This window comes from Astyanax mexicanus, chromosome 20 (genome assembly GCF_023375975.1).
Source record: "Astyanax mexicanus isolate ESR-SI-001 chromosome 20, AstMex3_surface, whole genome shotgun sequence".
In the NCBI taxonomy this organism is placed as follows: domain Eukaryota; kingdom Metazoa; phylum Chordata; class Actinopteri; order Characiformes; family Acestrorhamphidae; genus Astyanax; species Astyanax mexicanus.
In genome coordinates this window covers 36,578,880-36,604,938 of record NC_064427.1, presented here as the reverse complement: position 1 = coordinate 36,604,938, position 26,059 = coordinate 36,578,880, and the positions used below count along the sequence as shown (strand labels likewise).

General features: G+C 40.4%; 1 protein-coding gene across 1 annotated transcript; it reads right to left on the bottom strand.

The window, feature by feature from the left end:
• Nucleotides 1–1,359: 1,359 nt before the first annotated feature.
• Nucleotides 1,360–22,607, bottom strand: map3k7cl (map3k7 C-terminal like). Its single transcript, XM_022681426.2, has 5 exons — nt 22,446–22,607; nt 21,782–22,010; nt 17,572–17,630; nt 13,420–13,535; nt 1,360–2,970 (listed from the first exon to the last, which is right to left on the bottom strand). Exons 2-5 carry the CDS (start codon nt 21,855–21,857, stop codon nt 2,790–2,792), a joined length of 432 nt encoding a protein of 143 aa, XP_022537147.1. The 5' UTR covers nt 21,858–22,010; nt 22,446–22,607; the 3' UTR covers nt 1,360–2,789.
• Between the last annotated feature and the right edge of the window lie 3,452 nt (nt 22,608–26,059).

Here is a 26,059-nt window from a genome sequence, read left to right as displayed (position 1 = left end):
ACAGGGGAACCACTTCCACCTAAAATTTCTTAAAAGTCCTTTATGTTATTATCATTTGTCTTTTTACCCTGGCACCCACTTTCTGCAAACAAGCACAACTTTTAGGGAATCTAAATCTTGCTTTTATATATATATATATATATATATATATATATATATATATATATATATATATGTATATATATATATATATATATATATATAAATGCTATACTGCAGCACCTTGTTAAGTCAGGACGTTTTTATCAGCCTGCTTGGTGGACATTCTTGCAACTTGAAATCACTTGATGCAGAAAGGGTTAATAAACATGTTACTTAACTGTTTTGTCATTTGTCTTAAATAAGGACACCCAACTTTAGTTAGGTATTCTTAGAATGTAGAACTTTGTGTGTGTGAGAAGAAAATCTCAACAAGTTGGCTCCACTTTTTAAAAAATCTGAAACTCTTACTATGTAAAACTTCAATAAAAAAATTAAGTATAAATAAATGTGAAATTATTAATTTAAACAATAAATAATTAGTAGGTTCAACTTTTCTTAAAAACTTAATATTTTGAGTTGAGATCTAAACTCAAAAATCGAGTGCAGTAAGTTGCCTTGAATTTTTTTTGCATAAGTTGACTCCACTTTTTACAAATCTGGAACTCTTAGTATATAAAACTTAAAATTTGAAGTTTATATAAATGTGAAAAATGAATAATATGAACAAGAAATAATGAGCTGGGTCAACTTTTTAATAACCTGGAATTCTAAGTATGTAAAACTTAAAATTTGAATTTTATGTAAATATGAAAAATTAATTATCTGAACAAGAAATAATTAGTTGCCTCAAATTTCTTAAAAACTTAAGATTTTGAGTTGAGTTCTAAACTCGAGTGCAGTAAGTTGCCTTGAAATTTTGAGTTTTCTCAACTTTTTCGTTTTTACAGTGTGATGAATGCTAGAGTGCCGAAATACATTGGTTAGTTTTTTTGTCAACAGTCAACAAGTGCTGCTGGTTATACCATTTTTCACTGAAATTGTTGCCAGGCACCTTGTTGTGCAGTGAAGTTGCACAAGAGCCATCCACTTCTAGTTACTTTAACTTGTCCAGCAAACATTGTGTTCTTCTAACTAGACTGTTGTAGTTCCTCAGTACTGCAAAAGGGTAGGATGGGGATGCACCGTTATGTGCATGAGTGTGATGCAAGTCATTACACCAAGGGACACATGACATCCATGTACAAACCTTCATGATGACTCTCATGATGAATCTTTTTTGTGCTTTATCACCCATATAAAAAAAAATCTCTATATTGAATATATATATATATATATATATATATATATATATATATATATATATATATATATATATAACTATGATAATTAAATATAGTAATAAGTCACGTTTGACCTTTTTCTACTGGTCATTGCATCATAAAATGTTCACACAGTGTAAAGGGCAGAGATCATTTGTAGTCGTCATAGTCGACTTTTCTGTATGCAAAACTAATTCAATTTCCTTGTTTATTTGTTGCGCAATCCTGCTGTAGTCTATTATTAGAGTATGATGCTGTCACAGAAATATGCATATGTTGCTTTAAGTGTTATGCTACATTTCTAGTCATTGAGTATTTGCATGTATACAGTTCTGTGAAAATTATTTTTTTTTTTTGCATACTTCTCATATTATACTCAACTGTATTAGCTTAGCTTTATAGGTCTCACCACTCTGAATTAGAAGGAAAACATGGCGACGCCACTGTTCCTTACTAGTGTCACATAATGCGTCTTATAATCCAGTGCGCCTTATGTATGAAAAAAGACCAGAAAATAGACGTTTATTGATACATCCAAAAAAGGGGGGGAAAAAGACAGAAAAATCGGTATTGAAAACCAGTGTGCTATGTCTGCTGGGATGTTAAGTTTTCAATATATTTTTTAGGCTATTTAATTTATGCAATGATGAAGCAAAAAAAAAAGCTAAACTAATACAACTCTATACAGGTTGTAATCAATTCAGGAATGCTAACTGGGAGCAAATACTTTTTCCTTGCACTGTGTATATGCAAAATCTCCATCCCTAACCTCACACCAAGCAAAAGACTGGACGAGACTGGAAATGATCTGGCATCCAATGTGGACGCCTTAACCACTGATCCTTATTTGACTACAAGTAATAAGTTGCTCAGATTCCGGTTACATGTTGCAAAACAAATTGCACAACACAGTAGAGCATCCATTAAAAGGTCAACAATGAATACTTGCTGTCGTCATTTCAGGCTCAGAATCAGACCCTTACAATACTCTCCTAAACAGTGTGTATATTCTGCTATAGTTGTGTATTATCTGTATGACCCATGATCTAGGTATGGCAAGGTCATTATAAATAGAACACTGTGCCATATCTGATCTGACGTACAAATATAAGCCACAGTGACATCTAGGAAATAAATGGAATTTTGTTTACAGTTGTGCCGTGTGATGTGCGGTATATCAGTAACAACAGGGATGCTGGATCAAATCTTGTACGTTGAGCCTAAGAAATTTTAAGTGCTAGACAGCCACAAAGTACTCCCATTATTCCTGCCCTTCCACCATACTAATCACTAATCAGATTATTAATTTCCAATTATAATATAAAATGTTCCACTTTTAGGGTTTTAGGGGTAGGAAGGTGTGTAGGACTCTATAGAGTGTAGAAATCCTAACTATTTTCCCTTTTCCTCATCCTCCCCCCTGTATTAAGATGTTTACCAGAAATAAAGAAACGTTCCCTTTCTAACCCTTGTGGGAAAGGTTAAGTGTCAGGAAGAGCCTTGTCTCTTCTGATTGGTCACACGCAGAGTGGCCAGCTGCTGAGTGCGCTCCGTGTAAACCGTGACCAGCGTTCGGTTCTCCTCCGTCAGCAGGCGAAACTCTTCTTCCAGCCGAGCGATCTCCAGCGTTACCCTTTCATCTTCTGTCAGCTCTGCTATCAACTCCCTCCTGGACAGAGCATGCACACAGACACACACACACACATAACAAACACACACACACACAACAAACACACACAAGACAAAGATACAAAGCAAAAAGGTCATGTTCTCAATTTAAAAAACCTTTCTTTTACCTGACCAGAGATGACTTTGCCAAACTCTTTTAGAAACCCTTTTGAAAAACATTTGGAAATCCTTGATCAAGGTGTACGCTCCATTTTCTATTGCTAACATTATTTTAAAGGACCAGTAAGGATTAGAATTTCACCAGATATTAAGGAGACATGCTTAAGCAATGCTTCAGTCAGTATTTTCTAACTAGAACTGTGTGATATTCATAGGATTCTATGTGGGTGTGGCCTCTGACTCTACCTGCTTCTCATTAACCAAACACTAATTCAACCCTTGGGGTTGCCAGGTTTAAAAACTGTGGTGCTGCAGCCATGGAAGCTAGCAAAGCAATCGGGCTGTTTCAGCCCAAATCTTAGATGCTACACAGCTTAACAATGAGCCCTTCCCTTTTAAATATTGTTGAATGTAAACTCGTTTTAGTTTTTGCACAAAAGTCTCTAGAGTTTTCTCATTCTATTTAGATCAATTTAGTGTAAGAATAATAAAATCTTCCAGTAAGCAGCAATTCTGTCAATGGACACAAAGCGGTCAACAGAGAATAGTCAGACTTGATTATATCGTAAATCAAAAATGATATACAGACCACACATTTTATATTCTTTGCTATAAATGATTACACTCTTATTAACTATAGTTAATGCTTTAAATTACTAAACACTCTCTCACTCATTGTCTTGTAGTGGAACTGTAAGTAGCTGTGGCGTCTATTTTTTACAGCAGCTTATGCTCATGTAAAAAAAACAACATGCTCTGCCCCCACCCCCTCCTCCTCCTCCTTGCCCTTTCCAGTGGCACACAGCCAGTCAGTAAAGCTCCTTGGCCTTTGGACCAACTGTTTGCACAGCGCACAAAGGGTGGATACAACAGTCTGGGACCAGTAACTCTGGTTTACTGTGACAGCCCTGGAACAGCAGGAGTTAATTCACTGTGTGAAGGAAACTCTGAAGCAGTGAAGCACTGCAGTTCCCTAAGCAGCGTGTGAATGGGAGGTGACAGGGTTTAACAGCAGGGCTATGAATATCAGATATACGTGAGTGGTAATTTGATCCCATGTTTGTATACTGAATGAGTGCATGACTAGCTCACGGGGGAATTCCGAATGTGGCAGGGCAAATAAATATATAAATTAATAAATAAATTAATAAATAAAGAAATGAAGATCATGTGCCCTTCTCTCCACGAAAGCAAAAAAGAGGGAAACGCATTAGGGAAATTCACAATGACTGCAGTATCAGGTGAACTGGAAAAGAGAGAACTTTACTGTAGAGCTTGTAAACTGTAAACTTCCAATGATACAAAGACCTTTTTTAATTCAATGATTAAAAATTATCTGGCAGTTCCATCAAGAACTAAGATGCTTGTATGAATAATCCCTTTGGACACTGGGCAATGTTTTCTAAAGTTTGCTTTTTCCTGTGTGAAGAAAAAAACAAGTGCTGCGTGCCACAATACGGCACGTAAGAGTTTGTCATGATTACACGGACCTATTTTTAACCAGCCGAGCATGACTTGTAAGGAAATCCCCCTTGTCAGTCAAAGAGGAATGTGTCCTAAGGAAGAGCACCAGACAAAGGTTGCAGTGTTGCGTCACACAGAAGAATGGCCGAGTTTATCTTTATAAGAAGCGTATATTATTTATCATCCTGCTTCCCTTATGAAAGTGCATGGTAGAAGTTGACAGAGTTTGAGCACTTTCTGGCTTTAAAGTCAGTGTGGCTGCAAAAGGAAAACACACTACTTTTCTTCTTCACTCTTCTTATTTTTGTTCCATCTGTTTTGGGTTTTTATTTGTCCGGTTAATGTCTGGCCCACACTACAGTACTTTTACAGTTCTAACCAGTGTTAAAAACCGAGACCCGACACCACAGGTAAAGATATTTCTCATCTTTAATTGTTACTCAATCTTCCCTGATTGAAATACACACACTTAAAGACTATACACGTCCAGCAAACGCCTCCCACCTTCAAAACCTTGCAGGAGTTTCTCACAAACTGAATATAAACAATCAGAAGAAGACAGCAAAACCACTAGCACTCTAGTTGTTGAGTGCTTTTGATTTAGAAATACATACATACAGCTCTGGGAAAAATTAAGAGAGCACTTCAGTTTCTGAATCAGTTTCTCTGATTTTGCTATTTATAGGTTTATGTTTGAGTAAAATGAACATTGTTGTTTTTTCTAGAAACTACGGACAACATTTCTCCCAAATTCCAAATAAAAATATTGTAATTTAGAGCATTTATTTGCAGAAAATGAGAAATGTCTAAAAACACAAAAAAATATGCACCGCTTTCAGACTTCAAATAAGGCAAATATATATATATATATATATATATATATATATATATATATATATATATATATATATATATATATATATATATATATATATTCATAAAGTTTTAAGGGTTCAGATATTAATATTTGGTGGAATAACCCTGGTTTTAATCACAGTTTTTATGCATCTTGGCATGTTCTCCTCCACCAGTCTTACACACTGCTTTTGGATAACTTCATGCCATCTTCCTCTTAATTATATTCCAGAGGTTTTCAATTTGGTACAATCTTTTTTTTTTTTACCAGAATTGTATGTACATAGCTATGAAACATCACTTATTTTAAACACAACTATCAAATGTAAAACCCAATTTAAATCCCCCTATATTTATCTAAAAGTGGTCAAAGTCACGTTTTAGTTACCAAACAATCTGTCACGTCTGGTGCTGTTAGCTCCTCTGTCCCTTCCACACCCAGCTCTAACGGAGGTTCTCAGGTTAACAACTACACTACCCAGAATGCACCACCCGCTGACATCACGCACTCACCTGATCACGTGACACCTCACCTGCTTCCACCAGGAAGTCCCGAATACTGATTACTGGCACTATAAAGGTGCACGCCAAACAGACTTCATCGCCGCGTATTGTAGGTTATCCTCGTACAAAGCGTTACTTATCTCTTGTCTCAGTTACTTTGTGTATGACCTTGCTTTTGTTTACTCAACGCCGATTCTTGCCTCTGCCTTTGATATTGGATTGTTTGTGTATGACCTGGACTGTGCTTTCACTACTGCCTCTTGGATTACCTCTGATACTGGATTGCTTGTGTATGAACTCTGGACTGTCTCTCGTTTATGGTATGGTTTTGTCTTCATTGCTCTGTCTACTGGTGATCACCCTTGTTTTTGTATCGACCCTGATTTCATCTGTTTATTATCATAATAAACACATTTTGTTTTTATCAGTATCTGCGCTTGTCTGCTATTCTGTTCTGACCATGACAGAATACGCGGCCGAACTAAATCAGATAGCAGATACTGAGGCTATTAGATCTGGTTTAGCCAACCAGGGGAGGCTACTCGGTCAGCACCAGCAAACGCTCGCTGGTGTGACCCAAGCTGTTTCTGAGCTAGCCCGCCAGCAAACCACGCAGCAGCAACAACTAGCTGAGCTGCTAGCTCACCTCAGAGGCGTAACTGAGCCTAGCCCTAGCCCGTTAGCTGCCCCCAGTATGCCTAACACTAACTCTTCTGTGTCTGGATTTTCTGTCTCTAAACCGGAGTTGTTTGATGGGGATCCGGAAAAATGCAGCGGTTTTCTTTTACAATGCTCCGTGTTTTTCAGTAATTCATCGCCTACAACCGATAAAGCTAAGATCGGTTTTATTATCTCACGGCTTTCTGGTAAGGCACTCGAGTGGGCTACAGCTATTTGGGAAGACCTTTCTGGGGCTAGTTACACTGACTTTTTGGCTACTTTCCGCTCAGTTTTTGATCATTCGCGTTATGGACAGTCTAATGGAGAACTTTTGCTGGCTCTCAAGCAAGGTCAGAAGCCGGTGGCTTCCTACGCTTTGGAGTTTCGCACTCTCGCAGCTGGTAGTGGGTGGAATAACGCTGCTTTAATCAACGTGTTTAGATGCGGACTTAACCCAGATGTACAGAGGGAATTAGCCTGCAGAGATGATTCACTGACCCTGGATCAGCTCATCTCACTGTCGATCCGGTTGGATCAACTTCTCTCGCGCCGACCCAAGACCAGTCCTCGCACTCAACACACTCCTGTGTCTCTGCCCCGCGCTCCCACTCCAGAGAAAGCTGCGCTGCCTGCCCCAGAGCCCATGGATATCCAGAAAACCCGGCTAACTCCAGAGGAGCGGCAGCGTCGAATCCGGCTTCGCCTATGCCTTTATTGTGGAGAGGCCGGGCATTTCAAGGCTGAGTGTGGTCTCCTGACCCGACCTGTGAAAGCTCCAGCCCTGGGACAGCGCGTGGAGTGCTCTCCACGCGCTAACGTGGTACGTAAGCACAACACAATACTTCGCTCCAAATGTTTTTCTTTGCCTGTAAATATTATGTTACCTACTGGTATGCTCTCTGTCCCAGCGCTTGTAGATTCCGGGTCGGAGGGGAACTTCATCAGCCAGGACCTAGTTAAGGAGCATGGAGTGCCCACCAGAGAACTTCTACGTCCATTAGCCATCCATGCTGTTGATGGAAAGACTGTCCGCTCCAAGCCGGTTACCCTGCAGACTCTGCCCATCACTCTACAAGCCAGCGCTCTCCATTTTGAGGAACTACCGCTTTTCGTGCTTCCCTGCACCGAGCATCCAGTTATCCTGGGCATGCCATGGCTGAAGACCCACGATCCCACTGTCTCCTGGCGCGATGGGGATATCACGGTTTGGTCTGCTCATTGTCATGAACATTGTCTAGCTTTGGATAGTTTAATCATTCAGTCTACTTCAGTAGAAAGTCCTGATGTTTCTGATCACGTTGTTGTACCCGCTGAGTATTCAGATTTTTTGGAAGTGTTTAGCAAAGATAACGCTACTAAATTGCCTCCACATCGTCCCTATGACTGTGCTATTGACCTAGTGGAGGGTGCCACCTTACCCAAAGCTAGAGTCTACCCCCTTACGCTCGATGAGGAAAAGGCTATGCGTGATTATGTTAATGAAGCTTTGGCGCAAGGTTTCATTCGGCCGTCAAAGTCCCCCGTCGGTTCTGGATTCTTCTTTGTTAAGAAAAAGGACGGGGGACTGAGACCATGTATTGATTATAGAGGTTTGAACGCCATTACGAGAAAATTTGCTTACCCATTGCCCCTCATTCCATGTGCCCTTGAGCAACTGCGTACAGCTACCTATTTCACTAAACTCGATTTGCGCAGTGCTTACAATTTGATCCGCATTAGGGAGGGGGACGAGTGGAAAACCGCGTTTACCACTACTAATGGTCACTACGAGTACCTAGTCATGAGTTATGGTCTCGCTAATGCCCCCGCAGTATTTCAGTCGTTTATGAACGACGTATTTAGAGATATGATTGGCAAGTATGTGACACTTTTTATTGACGACATTTTGATCTATTCCTCAGACCTAGATTCCCACGTGCAGCACGTGCGCTCTGTTCTCCAGAGGCTTTTGGAGAACAACCTTTATGCGAAAGCCGAGAAGTGCGAGTTCCACCTTCAAAGAGTCGCATTTCTCGGCTATGTCATCAGCTCCCAGGGAGTTCTTATGGATGACTCTAAAGTAGATGCCGTAACTAGCTGGCCTGTTCCCCAGTCTAGCAAAGATCTTCAGCGTTTCTTAGGATTCGCAAACTTTTACAGACGTTTCATACGTAATTTTAGTAGCATAGCTGCCCCCCTTACGGCGCTCACTAAAAATGCCACCAAAATTCTGAAGTGGTCCCCTGAAGCTGACCAAGCTTTTAAGAAATTAAAAGCCGCCTTTGTCTCTGCCCCCATCCTGACGCATCCTAATCCAGATTTACCTTTTGTTGTAGAGGTCGATGCTTCTAATACCGGCGTCGGAGCAGTTCTCTCCCAACGCAGCGGTTCACCGCCTAAGCTTCATCCCGTAGCCTTTTTCTCAAAGAAAATGTCGCCTGCGGAGCGTAATTATGGGATTGGGGATAGAGAGCTGCTGGCTGTCAAATTAGCTCTTGAGGAGTGGCGTCACTGGCTGGAAGGTGCTGCACATCCATTCACCGTTCTAACTGATCACAAGAACTTAGAGTATCTCCGTACAGCTAAACGTTTAAACCCCCGTCAAGCTCGTTGGTCATTGTTTTTCTCACGTTTCAACTTCTCAATCTCGTTTCGTCCAGGCAACCGTAATACTAAAGCTGATGCCTTATCCCGTGTTTTCAGTTCCCCAGATGACACATGCCACGTTTCTGAACCCGAACACATTCTGCCACCCACAGTTAAAGTAGCTGCCATTAGATGGGAACTAGATGATCTTATCCAGCGGAGTCTGGTTAACACACGACCTCCGGAGGGTTGCCCTCCTCACAAGACTTATGTACCTGAACAATTTCGTGATCAACTTATTGGCTGGGCACATGCTGCTCTTACTTCCGGTCATCCAGGCGTTACACGTACATTGCAACTCATCTCAGCTCGGTATTGGTGGGAAACCATGCGAGCTGATGTTCAAACGTTCGTAGTTTCATGTTCTGTCTGCGCACAATGCAAAACACCAAAAACCCTTCCAGCCGGTAAGTTATGTCCTCTGCCTGTGCCTGAACGTCCATGGTCACATATTGCTGTAGACTTTGTTACTGATTTGCCTGAATCTGAAGGTTACACAACTGTCCTTACTGTTGTAGACAGATTTTCTAGGGGAGTTAAGTTTATCCCTTTTCCTGCACTTCCTACTGCTCTTCAGACCGCCCAAGCTATATACACACACATTTTCAGACATTATGGGGTTCCGGAGGACATTTTGTCAGACAGAGGTCCTCAATTTACTTCTCGGGTATGGAAATCATTTTTTGAACATTTGGGTGTACACGTAAGTCTCACTTCTGGGTTTCACCCCACTAGTAATGGTCAGTGTGAGAGAGTCAACCAAGAGTTAGGAAAGTTTCTAAGGTTATATTGTTTCAAGCATGCGTCTGAGTGGTCACAATATCTTATTTGGGCTGAAATAGCCCAAAACTCCTTAACTAACTCCACGTCTGGTCTCACTCCCTTTCAGTGCATTCTGGGTTATCAGCCTCCGTTAGCTCCGTGGACAGCGTCGTCCACTGAGATTCCCGCTGTTGACGATTGGATGAAGCGGAGTGAGCAGGTGTGGGAGGAGACGCATCAGCAGATCTCGGAGGTCTTACGGAAATATAAGGAGCAGTCCGACAGACACCGTGGCACCACCCCCCAATACCAACCCGGAGACAGGGTGTGGTTGTCGACCCGGGACTTGAGGTTTGAGGGGGCCTGTAGGAAACTGCTGCCTAAGTATATTGGCCCATTTAAGGTGTTGTCTCAGGTTAACGAGGTGACTTATAAGATTGAGTTGCCTGCTCAGTACAGGGTGCATAACTCTTTCCATGTTTCTCTGCTCAAGCCTCTTGTCCCAGGTCCGCTTGCTGAGGGTGTTCCAGATGACGTGCCGCCCGCGGCAGTGGAGGGGGAGGATTCATCTACCTATGCGGTTCGAGAGGTGTTGGATTCACGCAGGCGTGGCGGTGTGCTCCAGTACCTCATAGACTGGGAGGGTTACGGCCCTGAGGAGCGTTGCTGGGTTGCCGCCGGTGACGTGCTGGATCCTGCTCTACTGGCCGAATTTCATGCCCGTCACCCTGGTAAGCCTGCTCCTAGACCCCGTGGGCGTCCCAAGCGCTCACTCTCTTCTTCGGCTCCGGTGCGTAGGGGTTCCCAGTCTCGCAACCCCCGCCTGCCCGTCACCTCTGAGGCTACGCCTGGTCCTCCCGCCGGTACTCCCTGCCCGTCGGGTGGACGTCGTCGTGGTCGTCCCCGTTCCGGCTCCGTTCCGACTCCCTTGGGGGGAGGTACTGTCACGTCTGGTGCTGTTAGCTCCTCTGTCCCTTCCACACCCAGCTCTAACGGAGGTTCTCAGGTTAACAACTACACTACCCAGAATGCACCACCCGCTGACATCACGCACTCACCTGATCACGTGACACCTCACCTGCTTCCACCAGGAAGCCCCGAATACTGATTACTGGCACTATAAAGGTGCACGCCAAACAGACTTCATCGCCGCGTATTGTAGGTTATCCTCGTACAAAGCGTTACTTATCTCTTGTCTCAGTTACTTTGTGTATGACCTTGCTTTTGTTTACTCAACGCCGATTCTTGCCTCTGCCTTTGATATTGGATTGTTTGTGTATGACCTGGACTGTGCTTTCACTACTGCCTCTTGGATTACCTCTGATACTGGATTGCTTGTGTATGAACTCTGGACTGTCTCTCGTTTATGGTATGGTTTTGTCTTCATTGCTCTGTCTACTGGTGATCACCCTTGTTTTTGTATCGACCCTGATTTCATCTGTTTATTATCATAATAAACACATTTTGTTTTTATCAGTATCTGCGCTTGTCTGCTATTCTGTTCTGACCATGACACAATCGTCTCCACCCTGCACTACAGGATACTAAGTCTTAAAGGTTTTTAAAATGTCTAGTTATGGTCTCTAGTATGAATGAATGCAGTTTTTTTGTGGAAAAAAGTGCTCAAGTGTTTCTATTTAGCCCTGCTTTATTTCACTGAATAAGAGGTCTCTGAAGAAAGACAATGACCAATTATTGATGTAGTGTGGGCCAAGAATTACTCAGAAGATCATTTTATGTTTTCCAATTAGGACACATCCGTCCTGATCTGGAACACTGCAACTGTATACAGCTTTTGGATAAGTGAGATTGTATTTGTACAGTAAAAGTCCAAACAAAACTACTGGGGCCAAAACACCGCTATAGAAATGTATTCAAATTTGTCCATTTACATTTAATCAAAAAATGTAAACTTTCTTACAGGTCACATTTTTGGAGCTACAAGCATCAAATGTGGCACAATTGTAGAACTAATTGTGCAGTAGCATAGAATGTACACCAGCCAGTGCTGTCTGTGCATGGAGAAGCTTTTGGACCAACCAGCTTTTGGGGAAAAGTTTTGGCTCTCCACATTTTAGTAAAAAGTGTGTGGACACAGCTTTATTAGCCTAATGTTCTAGAACTCCACCATTTAGCCTAATGTCCTAGAACTCCACCATTTAGCCTAATGTTCTAGAACTCCACCATTTAGCCCAATGCTTTTGGACCCCACCATTTAGCCAAATGCTTCTGGACTCCACCATTTAGCCTAATGTTCTAGAACTCCACCATTCAACCAAATGCTTTTGGACTCCACCATTTAGCCTAATGTTCTAGAACTCCACCATTCAACCAAATGCTTTTGGACTCCACCATTTAGCCTAATGTTCTAGAACTCCACCATTTAGCCTAATGTTCTAGAACTCCACCATTTAGCCCAATGCTTTTGGACCCCACCATTTAGCCGAATGTTTCTGGACTCCACCTTTCAGCCGAACGCTTCTGGACTCCATCATTTAGCCTAATGTTCTAGAACTCCACCATTTAGCCCAATGCTTTTGGACCCCACCATTTAGCCGAATGTTTCTGGACTCCACCTTTCAGCCGAATGCTTTTGGACCCCACCATTTAGCCGAATGTTTCTGGACTCCACCTTTCAGCCGAACGCTTCTGGACTCCATCATTTAGCCTAATGTTCTAGAACTCCACCATTTAGCCAAATGCTTTTGGACCCCACCATTTAGCCGAATGTTTCTGGACTCCACCTTTCAGCCGAACGCTTCTGGACTCCACCATTTAGCCTAATGTTCTAGAACTCCACCATTTAGCCCAATGCTTTTGGACCCCACCATTTAGCCAAATGCTTCTGGACTCCACCATTTAGCCAAATGTTTCTGGACTCCACCATTTAGCCAATTTTTTTTGGATTCCACGATTTAGCCGAATGCTTTTGGACTCCACCATTAAGTCTAATGTTCTAGGACTCCACCATTTACTCAAATACTTTTGGACTCTACCATTTAGCCAAATGCTTCTGGACTCCACCATTTAGCCGAATGCTTCTGGACTCCACCATTTAGCCAAATGCTTCTGGACTCCACCATTTAGCCGAATGCTTCTGGACTCCACCATTTAGCCAAATGCTTCTGGACTCCACCATTTAGCCAAAATTTTTTGGATTCCACGATTTAGCCAAATGCTTCTGGGAAACCAATCCGATTTTGGCCAAAAATTTTGGCAGGCTACATTTTAGCCAAAATCTTCCCAACACAGCTTTGTTTAGCTAAATGCATTTGAATTCCACCATTCGGCCACATGTAACTGGAACCTTGATATCATAGCAACACCATAACAACAAACATTGCTAAGCTTCGGCCAGACTTCTGTAGGAACTGCAACTAATGTTGAATATGATGAAAAAAGAATCGCATCAGCTTATGATGATGCTCACCATCAAGCTCCAGCAGTTGCTCAGACTTACTTTTTGTCTTCCAGCAGAGCAATTTCTGTTTTCACCTGATGAAACTCTCTGGCCATTTTACAGTGATCTCTGTAGACCTGGACTGACTCCTTCAGAGACTGACAGGGCAGCACAGGCTGTGGGAATAAATAAAGGGAGAGGGGAGATAAGAACAGGCTTTAGACAAATTTTAAAATTAAAATCTTATATAATAAAAAATAATATTAATACTTTTTTGTATACAGCTTAATAGTCATTCATGTAGTTTCCAGCTGATAACCTGTTCTGTAACTTCTTCCCAGTGTTCATAATTTTCCATTTAGTGTATGGCTTTGCACTGAACCACGATGGAATGCAGCTTTACCGAGAAAGCAAGAGGTTCTCACATGAAAAAGAAAAAGAAAATGTCTGCAAGATGGCCACTTTCCATACTATCCACTGTTTCCAATACTAGAGCTTAAAGAAACAACGTGTAGGAAACTGTTGGCGAAATGTTTGGCTTCATCTGAAGCAGAACTTCTGCTTTCAGAATGACTCACAGCAAACTCCTCAAAAATATCACTTGAACAACAGACTTCTGCTTTATTCCCACTGGTTAATGCAGAACCTCGTAAGCCTTGTTCTCGTAAGCTTCTATTTTTTTTTTATTGCCGTTGCTGTTGTTGATCAACTCAACAGTTGTACAGTCATTGTTTTTATGTCTTTATTTCCAAAAGATGAGGCTATGACAAAGTACGGCCTGCTCAGTCAGCATGAGTAACCCACGTCTGGTTGGGCTGTGAAAATACTGTGTTTTAACAGATTCCCTTTAAGCTTATGGTTCGAGCCCAATCTTCCACTGCCTGTGCTTCCAGAGGAAATAATAGATAGGCACCTACAGTCAGCTATGTTTGATGTGTAAACCTGTTCCTTTCTTGATCCAGTCATCCCAATTTGCAAAAATTTATTTCAGTAAGGTACCTTACCCCAAAAATAAAACACAACTCGCGCAAACACAAAAGGATATAAAAGGACAACAAAACTTTTCCTTTTGGCTATGTACATATATATATATATATATATATATATATATATATATATATATATATATATATATATATATATATATATATATATATATATATATATAGTCACATTAACTCACCTCCACATTCCTTTTGCAATCAGCAATGCTGAAATCACTAATACAAACTGTAGAGCGGGCAAAACTTTTAGTGTTTTTTTACTTTTACTAGACATGGATATACTTTAGAGTAGTGAGAGGTGAAATGAGTTTTGATGGGACTCCTGATGCTCCTTCTCTTACTCACTAAACGCATCCCATCCTGGAGGGGAAAACAACACTGCCTGCCCATACTAAAAACTGATTGGCTGACTCACAGACTCTTTGCAGAGAACAAGCCAATCAGAGCTCATTCTGTTTTGCATGCAATTTATGAATATATGCGGGGAGCGCCTTTTTTCCCTTTCCCTTTCTTTCACACATGCAATTGGGGAAAAAAGCCTGTCGCCTTGGAGGAGAAGAAGCTAAACCCGCTGGCGCACTAGCAGCATCGGGTGGTCGTACAGTTGTTGGAAGTTTTGATACTTAATACTTATTAGTTTATCCATTTAAAATATTTTGTAGAACAATAGGACATAGGACTGAATTTCAGGCCTAGTAAAAAGCAGATGTCCCACACAGATTCACATTACATCAAGCCAGGAAATGTGACAGTAATAGTGTGACAGCAATTAGTGCTGGGGTGCCTGGCACATCCTGTGTGGAAGAAGACTAGTTTAAAACTTAACAACCTGACTTTTGTTCAAATCAAGTGTGTATGTCTTTCCCATGTGTCTGCGTAAAACCATATGTTTCTTATGTGTGTGCGTCTCCTGTATAAAGCCTGGTTCAGAGGTGGAAAAAGGAGTTCGCCTCTGACAGCCGGCCGAGGGTGATCGAACCGAATAAACCTGCTTTTTTCTGAACCTGAACTCAGAAGTATTTGTTTTGTTTGATAAAGGACGACAAGAGAAACCATACTGTTGAGGGGATCTGCAAAACAAAACCCAACACAGTGTAAAAGGTTTAACATTAATACAGAAAAATACACTAAGATTCTAGAGCAACATAAGCTGCCTTCAGGACAACATATTATCCAGGGACAGCCATGCATTTTCAACAAGACAATGCAAATCCACATGCTGCATACAATGCACACATTTTAAAGGCATGGCTTTGAAAGATGAGGGTACGGGTACTGGACAGGTCTGCTTGCAGTACTGACCTATGCCCAGTAGAGAATAGCTGCGTTCCTTTCATGCATTTTTTGGCAGCATGTGCCAGCTCTCGAGAAAAGGACTGTCTAATTCTCTAGGTAGCATATAATCCTTCATGGGCAGCCTTGTTATGTCACACCAATTCTGAAAGAAGGGTGAGATGTATCCTTAACAGCGAAGGCAATCTCATGATGCATTTCACCAGATCAGAGTTACAGCGCTCAGATTTAAAAACATGGCAGACGGAGTCGGCACTGCGGAGGAGTTTCTGTACAAATATAAGTAATTTTCTTCTGTATTCCCACTCACTGCTGCACAGGTTTATAAATCTAGTTTATTTTACACTGTTTTAAGTTGTTTTTCAGTGTTATTTTCGCCTGGACTTTAGTTCAAGTAAGACCTAACCGGGTGAAGCTACTGTTAGCTTAGCGGGTAAGCCGATTCACGGGGGAAGCTAAAAAATGCTAGCTGGATTTCTGAGTATCAAACAAGCTAACCCCCGCTAGCATGCTAAGCTAAACCCTCTGGCATCGTCAGGCGGTCGTACAGTGTAAAAGGTTTAACTGTTAACCGGAATAACTGTAGATTACAATAAAACTGAGTGATTTAATGTGTAAATTGTTTGTGGAATTGTAATATGGCATATAAACTCTGGTCAAACTGGCTGGAGGCAGAGTTAGCTCATTTTATGAAGAGATTTTACTTTGAATTCAATAAAGTTCTTTATTTTAACATTAGTAATGTTGCTTGTTGTCTTTTTATTGTCACTATGCTTATTGTAGTATCACTTCTGAACTAGTGGGTATGGGTACATTTTACACTTTTATTTGAAAATAAATAAGACATTTATGTAAAAAAGCATGTTATGTTTTTGTTTTATGCGACTAAAATGTTAAAATTGATTAACTGACTGTGTACGAATGTACTATTGTGTGAAATGTAGCTTAATTTGATGATTTACAAACTAGTTATTATATTATGATTTTACCACTCATGCACATCCACAAAGCATTTAATCAGAAATAGATTAAATACTGACCATACTCTAAGTATGAAGTGACAGATAGTGTATAAATTAAAGTAAATCATGAATATTTAAGTTGATCTGTAATAAAACTGCTTTGAGATTTACCCTGAGGTAAGTGACATTAATTATATCATGAAATACCTTGGGTTCATACAGTCTGCAAGGAAATAAAAGTAAAAGTAAATGTTAGAAACTATGATTTTTTTCCATTTGCATTTTCCATACTGTGCCAACTATTTTGCGATTTGGGGATGTATGTAAAAAGGCCCAATATTGGTCAATTCACAAACAGTTTAGTTCCTCTTAAATTCTGATATTGTCCTTTTATGAGGAAACACACAACTACAGTAAAGTGGAACAATGCCTGGTAGAACCACCCCCAGGTTACTGGACAGAAACCAAACTCACACTGTTGCCCTCTTGTGGCTAAATAATAAAATTATAATATTATACAGTATGACCCACTTTACTGTCACAGAGTGTGTTTATCTTATATGAATCGCCTTCGTACTGGACTTAAAAAAGAACAAATGGCTAAAAACAACAATAATCTATGTATAACTCATAAGCTTACACTTAAAACATCTTAAGCAGCCTTTTATGACTCTCATTTCACTTTGATTTAACGAGCCAGTTTACCCGGGAAGCAGTTATTGCATCCCGTTGCACAAGCCAACGACTCACGATTGCTGCTATTCCTGGTGGCCAGTTCTATCATTAGCCACATGCATTTATCCTTTCTTCTACTTTTCCACACACCTGTTACTGTGTGACCTCAACGCTCCCATCAAGTAAACCCCAGCCTCGAAACATGACAGATATTTTGTTTACATCAATATACCACCATGACTTCTGAAGAAAAACAGAGAACTGCACAGAAGCATTACCTGCAGCCTTTGCTCGAGGTCAGGGAAAGACGGGAACTGATCCTCAGCATCTTTCAGTTCTGAAGAAGAAGAGAGATTCCCGTCAGTGTCACAGGAATAGAACAGCAGTAAGGTTTGTGTGCTAGTTACTATCATACACCAAGCAAACAGTCTATTTTCATGCCCTGCGTTGTTAAAATAGCAACAAATCAGTCAAATATATCTACGCTGATGGGTGTGGTGGTCTGAAATTGAGGGGTGGAAAACACAGGTGCATCAGTCAACCACAATACGTTCATTGATATATTGGCATTACAGACACACCACGTGTGCTCAGCGTACACCCCTACTTGTTACACACACACACATGAACATGCCGCAGTGCACAAACCCAACTTTAACATCAACAATAAACAGAATAAAAAATAAAATAACATTTCTGTTCCTGTAAATGACCTGCTGAGAAGCGCAGAAATGCTGCACTGTTAAAATAGCAATCTGTCAAAGTCAGAGAGCACCTGACTTTTGAAGGGAATGGCAAGTAAAACGCTGATTGGTTTATTTTACGTTACACCCAAAACACATCTATGATTAATTAAAATAATTAGTTTATGCCTTTTGCATGTTTAGAGCCATGCAAGGCCTACTTTTCCCGTTAAGATAGCAAAGACACACTGACATGCTGCTTAATCAAGCTGCACGGTGCACTTTTGACTCCCGTATAGATTGCAAAAATAAAGACCATATATGTTCCTGGAAAATATGTGGTTTGAAGGCATCACAGGAGTTGCCCTAAGATCTCAGCATATTTTCCTGCATCAATGCTGCATCACAGAAGTGTACTGACACAACCCATACCACGAGAGTCTCTGGCTTTTAGACATTTTGCTGACAACAATACAGGTTTCACTGCATGCTGCACACTAAGAAAAGTAAGTACAGATTTGTACCTAAAAGAGTACAAAGCTTGTCGCTGGGGCTGTACCTTATATTGAGGTACAAAAAAGTACCTTTCAGTGAAAGTCCTTTTTTGTACCCATGGTTTTTGTGCCAGTAAAGATTATAAAGATTATAAACATTATCATTAACTGAATATGTGTCAAGAACTTGATGATCCAAAATTCTCTGGCTTTCAAATAAAAAATGTGCAAATAAAATATATATTGTTTATTAGTACAGTGATACAGAATACTGAATGTACCTTTTGGCTGCAGGTTAAATGGTACAAATCTGTACTTATTGCTGTTAGAAATTACTTTATACTTCAGAGGGAACAAATCTGACCCTGTAAAGACCAATACTGTACCTTTGAGGGTACAATTATGAAGAATGTACCTTTGAGTACAAAAACGTACTCATATCGTACCTTGGTTTTTTAGAATGTGGTCCATGCAATATGCCTCTGAGCCCAGAGAACTTGATGCCAGTTTTGGACATGGTTAGGAAGCATTATGCTTTTATTGTGCACAGAATTTTAAGTGGCATTTGTGAATGTAAATGTGTATTGTAATGCTTGCCTATGTGATACCAAACTAAATTATTGATGAATGACATGTTGTTAAATGTTCTCACAGGTGTTCAGTTTTGGCTTGCAAAATTCCTCCCTATTCCTTTAATGATATTACACACTATAGAGGGAAATAAATCCAATCCCCTCCAATCTGTCTTTCAACCTTTTTTAACAAATTTTAATGCAGTTGTTGACCAATTTGAGATCCTCTTTCTATCTTTTTTCATTTACGACTCATTTGCGACTTCCATGGATACTGCTTTTATCCCAAATCATGACAATTCCAATCACCTGCTGACAATATCTGTTTTTATTAAACTGCAAGCCATAGAATGCAGGATTGGATGTATATTAACAAATGAAATGGATTTGACCAAACAAAACCATTTTTTCTCAGGTTGTTGCAGATTGTGCCAGGTTCATGTTTTTTCTGCCAACTTGGGCTTGTTTGAAAATCCAGTAACGGGTGAAAATTAAGGTGTGGCAGAGTGTGTTTTTTTAGGCCTTTTTTTAAAAATGACCACAGCCGATAAAAAAAAAAAGTCACAAAAAAAATCACAATGTAACCAGAAATAACCAGGTGATGAAAGAAAACGTTAAAGAGGAGAGAAGAGAGTTCAGGAGGGGCAAGAACAGAAAAGAGTAAGTAAAAGTCTATTATGTTACTGTTGCTAATTATGTTAATATTAAATGTTCTTGACTGGGATATGAAACTGTTATAAAACACACTAATAAAAAAACAATATAATAATGACTTTAAGATTAATAGCAATACTGATGATAAATTCCTTATAAAAAATACTGAGTCGTACACACATAATTGTTTTTGCCATTTGCTTTGAAGGTGAGGCAGACATACAGCTCTGGAAAAAAATAAGAGAGCACTTAAAAATTATTTTCTCTGATTTTACCAAATTGAAAACCTCTGGAATATAATCAAGATGTATCAGAAGCCATCAAACCAAGCTGAACTGCTTGAATTTTCGCACCAGGAGTAAAGCAGCATAAAGTTATCCAAAAGCAGTGTGTAAGATTGGTGGAGGAGAACATGCCAAGATGCATGAAAACTGTAATTAAAAACCAGGGTTATTTAAGCAAATATTGATTTCTGAACTCTTGAAACTTTATGAATATGAACTTTTCTTTGCATTATTTGAGGTCTGAAAGCTCTGCGTCTTTTTTGTTATTTCAGCCGTTTCTCATGTTCTGTAAATAAATGCTCTAATTGACAATATTTTATTTGGAATTTGGGAGAAATGTTATTCGTAGTTTACAGAATAAATCAACACTGGTCATTTTACTCAAATATATACCTATAAATAGCTAAGTCAGAGAAATTGATTCAGTAACTAAACTGGTCTCTTAATTTTTTCCAGAGTTGTATATTTTGGGCTAGTTTAAGCTTCTGAAGGCCGGGTTTTAGACTGACTTTGGGCTGGATATTTTTGTTGGACCTGGCAACCCTGGATGTAAAACACTGAAGTTGTAGCATCAGTCTGCAGCAGGCAGATAGCACCAGGTTAGCTGAATTAGATAAGATGAATATGTTTTGGATGAATGAGGATTCATTATGTTTCCTTCTGTGCATGCATATTACACTTACATCACTTACTAATTACTGAGATCTGAACCATCACTAACTTAGCAGCAACATCTGCTAACACCAGTTAGCCTGGGTCCATATGCTCTAAAGCTTGAGAGGACAGATTGAGCCATAGCATCTCCCAGATTCTTCCCAACGACTTGTCTTTAACGAGAGCTCTGACAGAGGACCATGCCAGCTATGTCCATATGGAGCTGGTGTACACATGTCCAGAATCCTATGATGCAATCAGCTAAAAACAGGGGTGTGGTCATGCCTTAACCATGAGGACAATAATACAACTAAGATATATGTGAGCATGTGCAAATTTCCCTATGGGTTTCAACCTAGAGCTGATATAGCACTTTATCTGTACACCGGGAAACATGGAATAGTGTCCAAAAGGGATCCTTTGGGACTTGTTTTAGTTAATGTTAATTGGGAGGGAGATACACATGCAGCAGTGTGCAAAGGTTAAGGACCTTGCGGTTGTAAGGTGACCAAATGTGAAAAAGTTCAAGCGGTATAAATATGTTTGCAAGCCACTGTAAACTAACACTTTGTGTGTGGGCACACCTCTCTTCTGGGATAGAGAGAGGCCGAAAGAGGCAGAGCAGGGAGGCAGGAGCAGTGGCCGCAGGAGCAGCGGTGTTAAACGCTTTTAAATATAGGCCGCTGTTCTAAAAGCAAATGAGTGAATCACACAGCAGTGAGGTATTAAAGAGGAAACCTGATGCTGGGCTGGACACGCTGCAGCTGCCGTCCAAACATTCGCCTGAATAGCTGTAAAACACTTTGACAGCACTGTTGACTGCATGTCTAGGTAGATACTTTGTTTTTAAGATGCCAGAGATGGACCGAAATAGAGGATGCACCTGTTTATCCCAAAAAGAATGACAAAAGTTAAAAACTGATCCGGCATGAGAAGGGGCTCGTGGTGGGTTTTGCTGGTTGCTGTTTTGGTGGGAGGCATGCAGTGTATGCCATCACTGAGGATGGTGGGGTGGGGTACCGTGGTGGTGCTGGAGGAGGGGGGGGAGGGGGCAAACCCCTTTTTAGTACCATAGAAAAGCATAGCTTTAGTTCAGCAACACCTTGCTTAACAGAACCAGTGCTGTAGTTTTGCATAAGTGACTGACCTGAGGGCTCATCGAGGCTGAAGGAGATTCTGACTTCAGGTTTGTCAGCAGGCACTCGTCTTGTTGAGGTGATCATTTATTCCTTGAAGAGGGGAGGCACTGATGAACAGACGGACGGATGGACGGGCGGACGCAGAAGGCACAAAGCGTGTTTCCTTTAATACACAGCTGTAATGTGAGATCATTCACCTCTCAGGGGCTATGACTGGATTTCATCATGTGCCCAAAGCTGCATCAGGGATTAAACAATTAGAGGCACAGGCTCTCTGAGCCAGAGAGTGAGGTCACACTTCTCTGGGACTGGTTAGTGTCTTCACACTGACCAAAGTGTTTTAGCAACACACACTGTTTTTATCCATGCAATTAATGTAGCAACAGTAATTATAATAGAATTATATGTATTCTATACATTTCCTTACACACTAAACTTAATGCAGTACATACATTTAAATATGACTGTTCTCATATTAAATTATGTTAGTTATAGCAAACAGCTATATAGAAATATATATATACAGAATAATGCAAAATAATGTGTGAGAGTGTCAAACTAATAATTTAATTAGCTGGCATAGCCTAGAGCTTGCAAACACCCTTTTACAATAGTGGCTAACAAATGAATCTTTTATCTTATTGTCTTATTCTGAGGTAAAATAAGTCTTACCTGGCTTTGGAAATGTATTTCTGAGAAACTTCTTGAAAAAAAAAGTTTTAAGTTTAAAAGATTTAGATAAGCCTCTTTCCATAAACACCAAAACACAACAACAAATGAATCATATCGGCAGCTCTTCAGCAGAAGAGTCAGTGTTTGAGGGTTGCTGTATGTGTGTGTGTGTGTGTGTAAGAGAGAGAGAGAGAGAGAGAGAATGTGTGTGTAAAACAGAGAGGGAGAGAATGTGTGTGTGTGTGTGTGTGTGTGTGTGTGTGTGTGTGTGTGTGTGAGAGAGAGAGAGAGAGAGAGAGAGAGAATGTGTGTCTGCCCACTAGGATCTAACCCTGCTGGGAGTCCCTCAGATGTCGCCACTAAACTGGGCTCTGAGTGACATTAGGCAAGAAAAATGTCCACCGTTAAGATCAGCACAGAGTATCCCAGACACCAAGTGAGTGATGCAAGTGTTTTGAAATTAGGCCATCTCTCTGAAACTGACCCTCATCTTTCTTTCTTTCTTTTTTTTCTTTCTTTCTTCCAAACCTATCATTATTTATTATTTACTTTTTCTTAGGGATGCACCAAAATTATTGGAAAAAGAAATGAAAAAAAAAAGGCAAAAAAAAAAAAAAAACACTTTTGTATTCAGCCAAAAAGTGAAGAGACAGAATAATTTATACTAGAGTTTAAATTGTCTGCCTGTTCCAAACCTGAATTCTGGCTTGGTTGGGTTTAAGAAAATAATTGGTAACCCGGCCTACGTTTTTTAATGCTGTTCTTTTTTGTTTCTAAAGCTATAGCATAGTGCTGGGCAGTATACCGGTTCATATGGTATTCCATACGGCAATTTAAAACCAGTATACATTTTTCACATACCACCATACCACTAGAGGCGCTGTGTAGAAGCACACAGTGTATACTGAGCCCAGTCCCAGTCATGCATAAAAATAAATAAATAAATAAAAATACCGTGATATACCATGAAAATACTGTGATATACATTTTTGGTCATACCGCCCAGCATTAGCGTGATATAGTATATCACAAGCTCCTCCACTCGTCCACAATTGAAGTACAGGCACCTTATATACACTCTGCAAGTGACTAAAACTTGTATAACCAGAATAAACCAGCCTTTACTGTAACTATTACTATTTCCTATAACAGGCCTATGATTTTTCCCTGTTGCACTGTTCATGAACACCATTCTGAACAGATTTCGCTTATGGCCTGCAGGGAGCATGGAAGAAAGTAATGTTCTAAAACATTAGAAAGAGCAGCTCTCAATCAAGTCTCTGGCTTCCTCACCCAAAATGACCTCCTGGACCAGAACCAATCTGGTTTCAAGAAAGGGCACTCTACTGAGACGGCTCTGTTGTCTGTGACAGAAGCGTTAAAAACTGCTAGAGCTGCAGGACAGTCCTCAGTGCTCATTCTGCTGGACCTCTCGGCTGCTTTCGACACAGTCAACCATGACTTCCTCCTAACTATACTCTCGAACATGGGGATCTCAGACAATGCGCTGTCATGGTTCAGATCGTACCTCACTGGGCGCTCGTTCAGGGTGTCATGGCAAGGACGGCTGTCCCCAGCCCACTCGTTACCCACTGGGGTTCCCCAGGGTTCGGTACTGGGACCTCTTCTCTTCTCAATATACACCACCTCTCTAGGTCGGGTTATCCGCTCACATGGTTTTTCCTACCACTGCTTTGCCGACGACACTCAGCTATACCTGTCATTCTTACCTGAAGATCACTCAATCTCTGCACGGATATCACAGTGTCTCTCAGACATATCCTCATGGATGAAGGAGCATCACCTTCACCTGATATCTCAAAGACTGAACTTCTGGTCATACCAGCAAAACCTTCTATTCAACACAACTTTGCCATAACCATCGACTCTCTCTCTCTCTCACCGACAAAGGTTGCTAGGAACCTGGGTGTCATGGTTGATGACCAGCTTCTCTTCACGCACCATGTGGCCTCAGTTGCTCGATCCTGCCGCTTTGCGCTTTACAACATCGGAAAAATTCGACCGTTTCTGACGCAACAGGCCACCCAACTCCTGGTACAAGCTGTGGTAATCTCACGCCTCGACTACTGCAATGCCGTACTAACTGGCCTCCCGGCCTGCGTAGTAAAACCACTACAGATGATTCAGAACGCAGCAGCACGTTTGGTCTTCAACCAGCCAAAACGGGCACATGTCACTCCGCTGCTCATTGAGCTCCACTGGCTACCGGTTGCTGCTCGCATCAAATTCAAAGTGCTTACAATCGCCTACAAGGTGATGACAGTACAGGCTCCTTCCTACCTGTACTCGCTCCTGAAGGCCTACGCTACCTCCCGGCCGCTGCGCTCCTCCAATGAACGTCGCCTCGCTTTGCCAAACATTCACACAAAGCAATCCAGACTGTTCTCATACAGAGTTCCCCAATGGTGGAACAAACTACCTTCTACTACCAGATCAGGAGAATCTCTCACTATCTTTAATAAACTCCTGAAGACAGAGCTCTTCAAAGAGCACTTACTCTCCTAACACCTCTAACAAACTAACTAATTCTAACCTCAGCTCCTTCTTCCTCTCCTTCACTCCTCTATCCTATTATTTCCCTCTGACCTCCTTAAGGCCCTATCTATAGATGCTTTATTTTTAACTTCTATTATTTTTGTACTTAACCTCTTCTATTATTTGCACTTCAATATTGTAAGTCGCTTTGGACAAAAGCGTCTGCCAAATGTAATGTAATGTAATGTAGATAGGGAGCAAATAAACGGCAGGTTCAAGTTCATTTGTACACTCTACTCATATAAAATAAATCAGTTATCATGCTTGGTATCAGTTTAGTCAGTTTGCTACCTTTTCTCAAATGTCTGTTTTCAGCTGAAATACACAATCTCTACATTCATTCATTTCTGTGTCTCAATATGGCTTTTATTTAATGTGGTCCTGTTTAGTTGGCTTCTTGTACTGAAGATGGTAAGTAGCAAAAACTGTTATGAATACCATACAATGGTAAAAAACAAAAAAAGGCAAACTGAATAAAAACCTAAAACAAAACAACATTTGATTTTTTTTATTGTTTAATTTTGTACAGTTTTAGATAAAAAGTTCATTTCAGTGCATTAATACTATTTATTGGCATGCGTTTGAGCAGAATGGACATTTTTTAATTTTGAGCATTTAAAACAATTTAGATTTATTGTAAACAAATTGTATTTAGAACATTTATTTGTACAAATTACAACAACTTTTTTTTCAGAAATCAAATAATGCAAAGAAATATTCCTATATGAACAACACAACACAAATGTTTTGATTTTGAGAGGATTTAATAAACACTAATCACAGCTCACATGTATGGACATCATGTACTCTGACAGACTTTCACATTACTATTGGTTGATATAATGTTGTTCCTAGAACATAAATTCTATAAGCTCAGCTTGATGGAATGACTGTAATGAAATGGCTTTCATATGTGTAGCGATGCTGACTTAAGGAAAAGATTGGAGAGATCTCTTTTTTTTGTACAGCTGTATATACAATAATTGGTGTGACACAGTGTTCATATATTACACAAATTACACAACCTAAAAAAGTTAAATTAAGTTTTAAAATATACC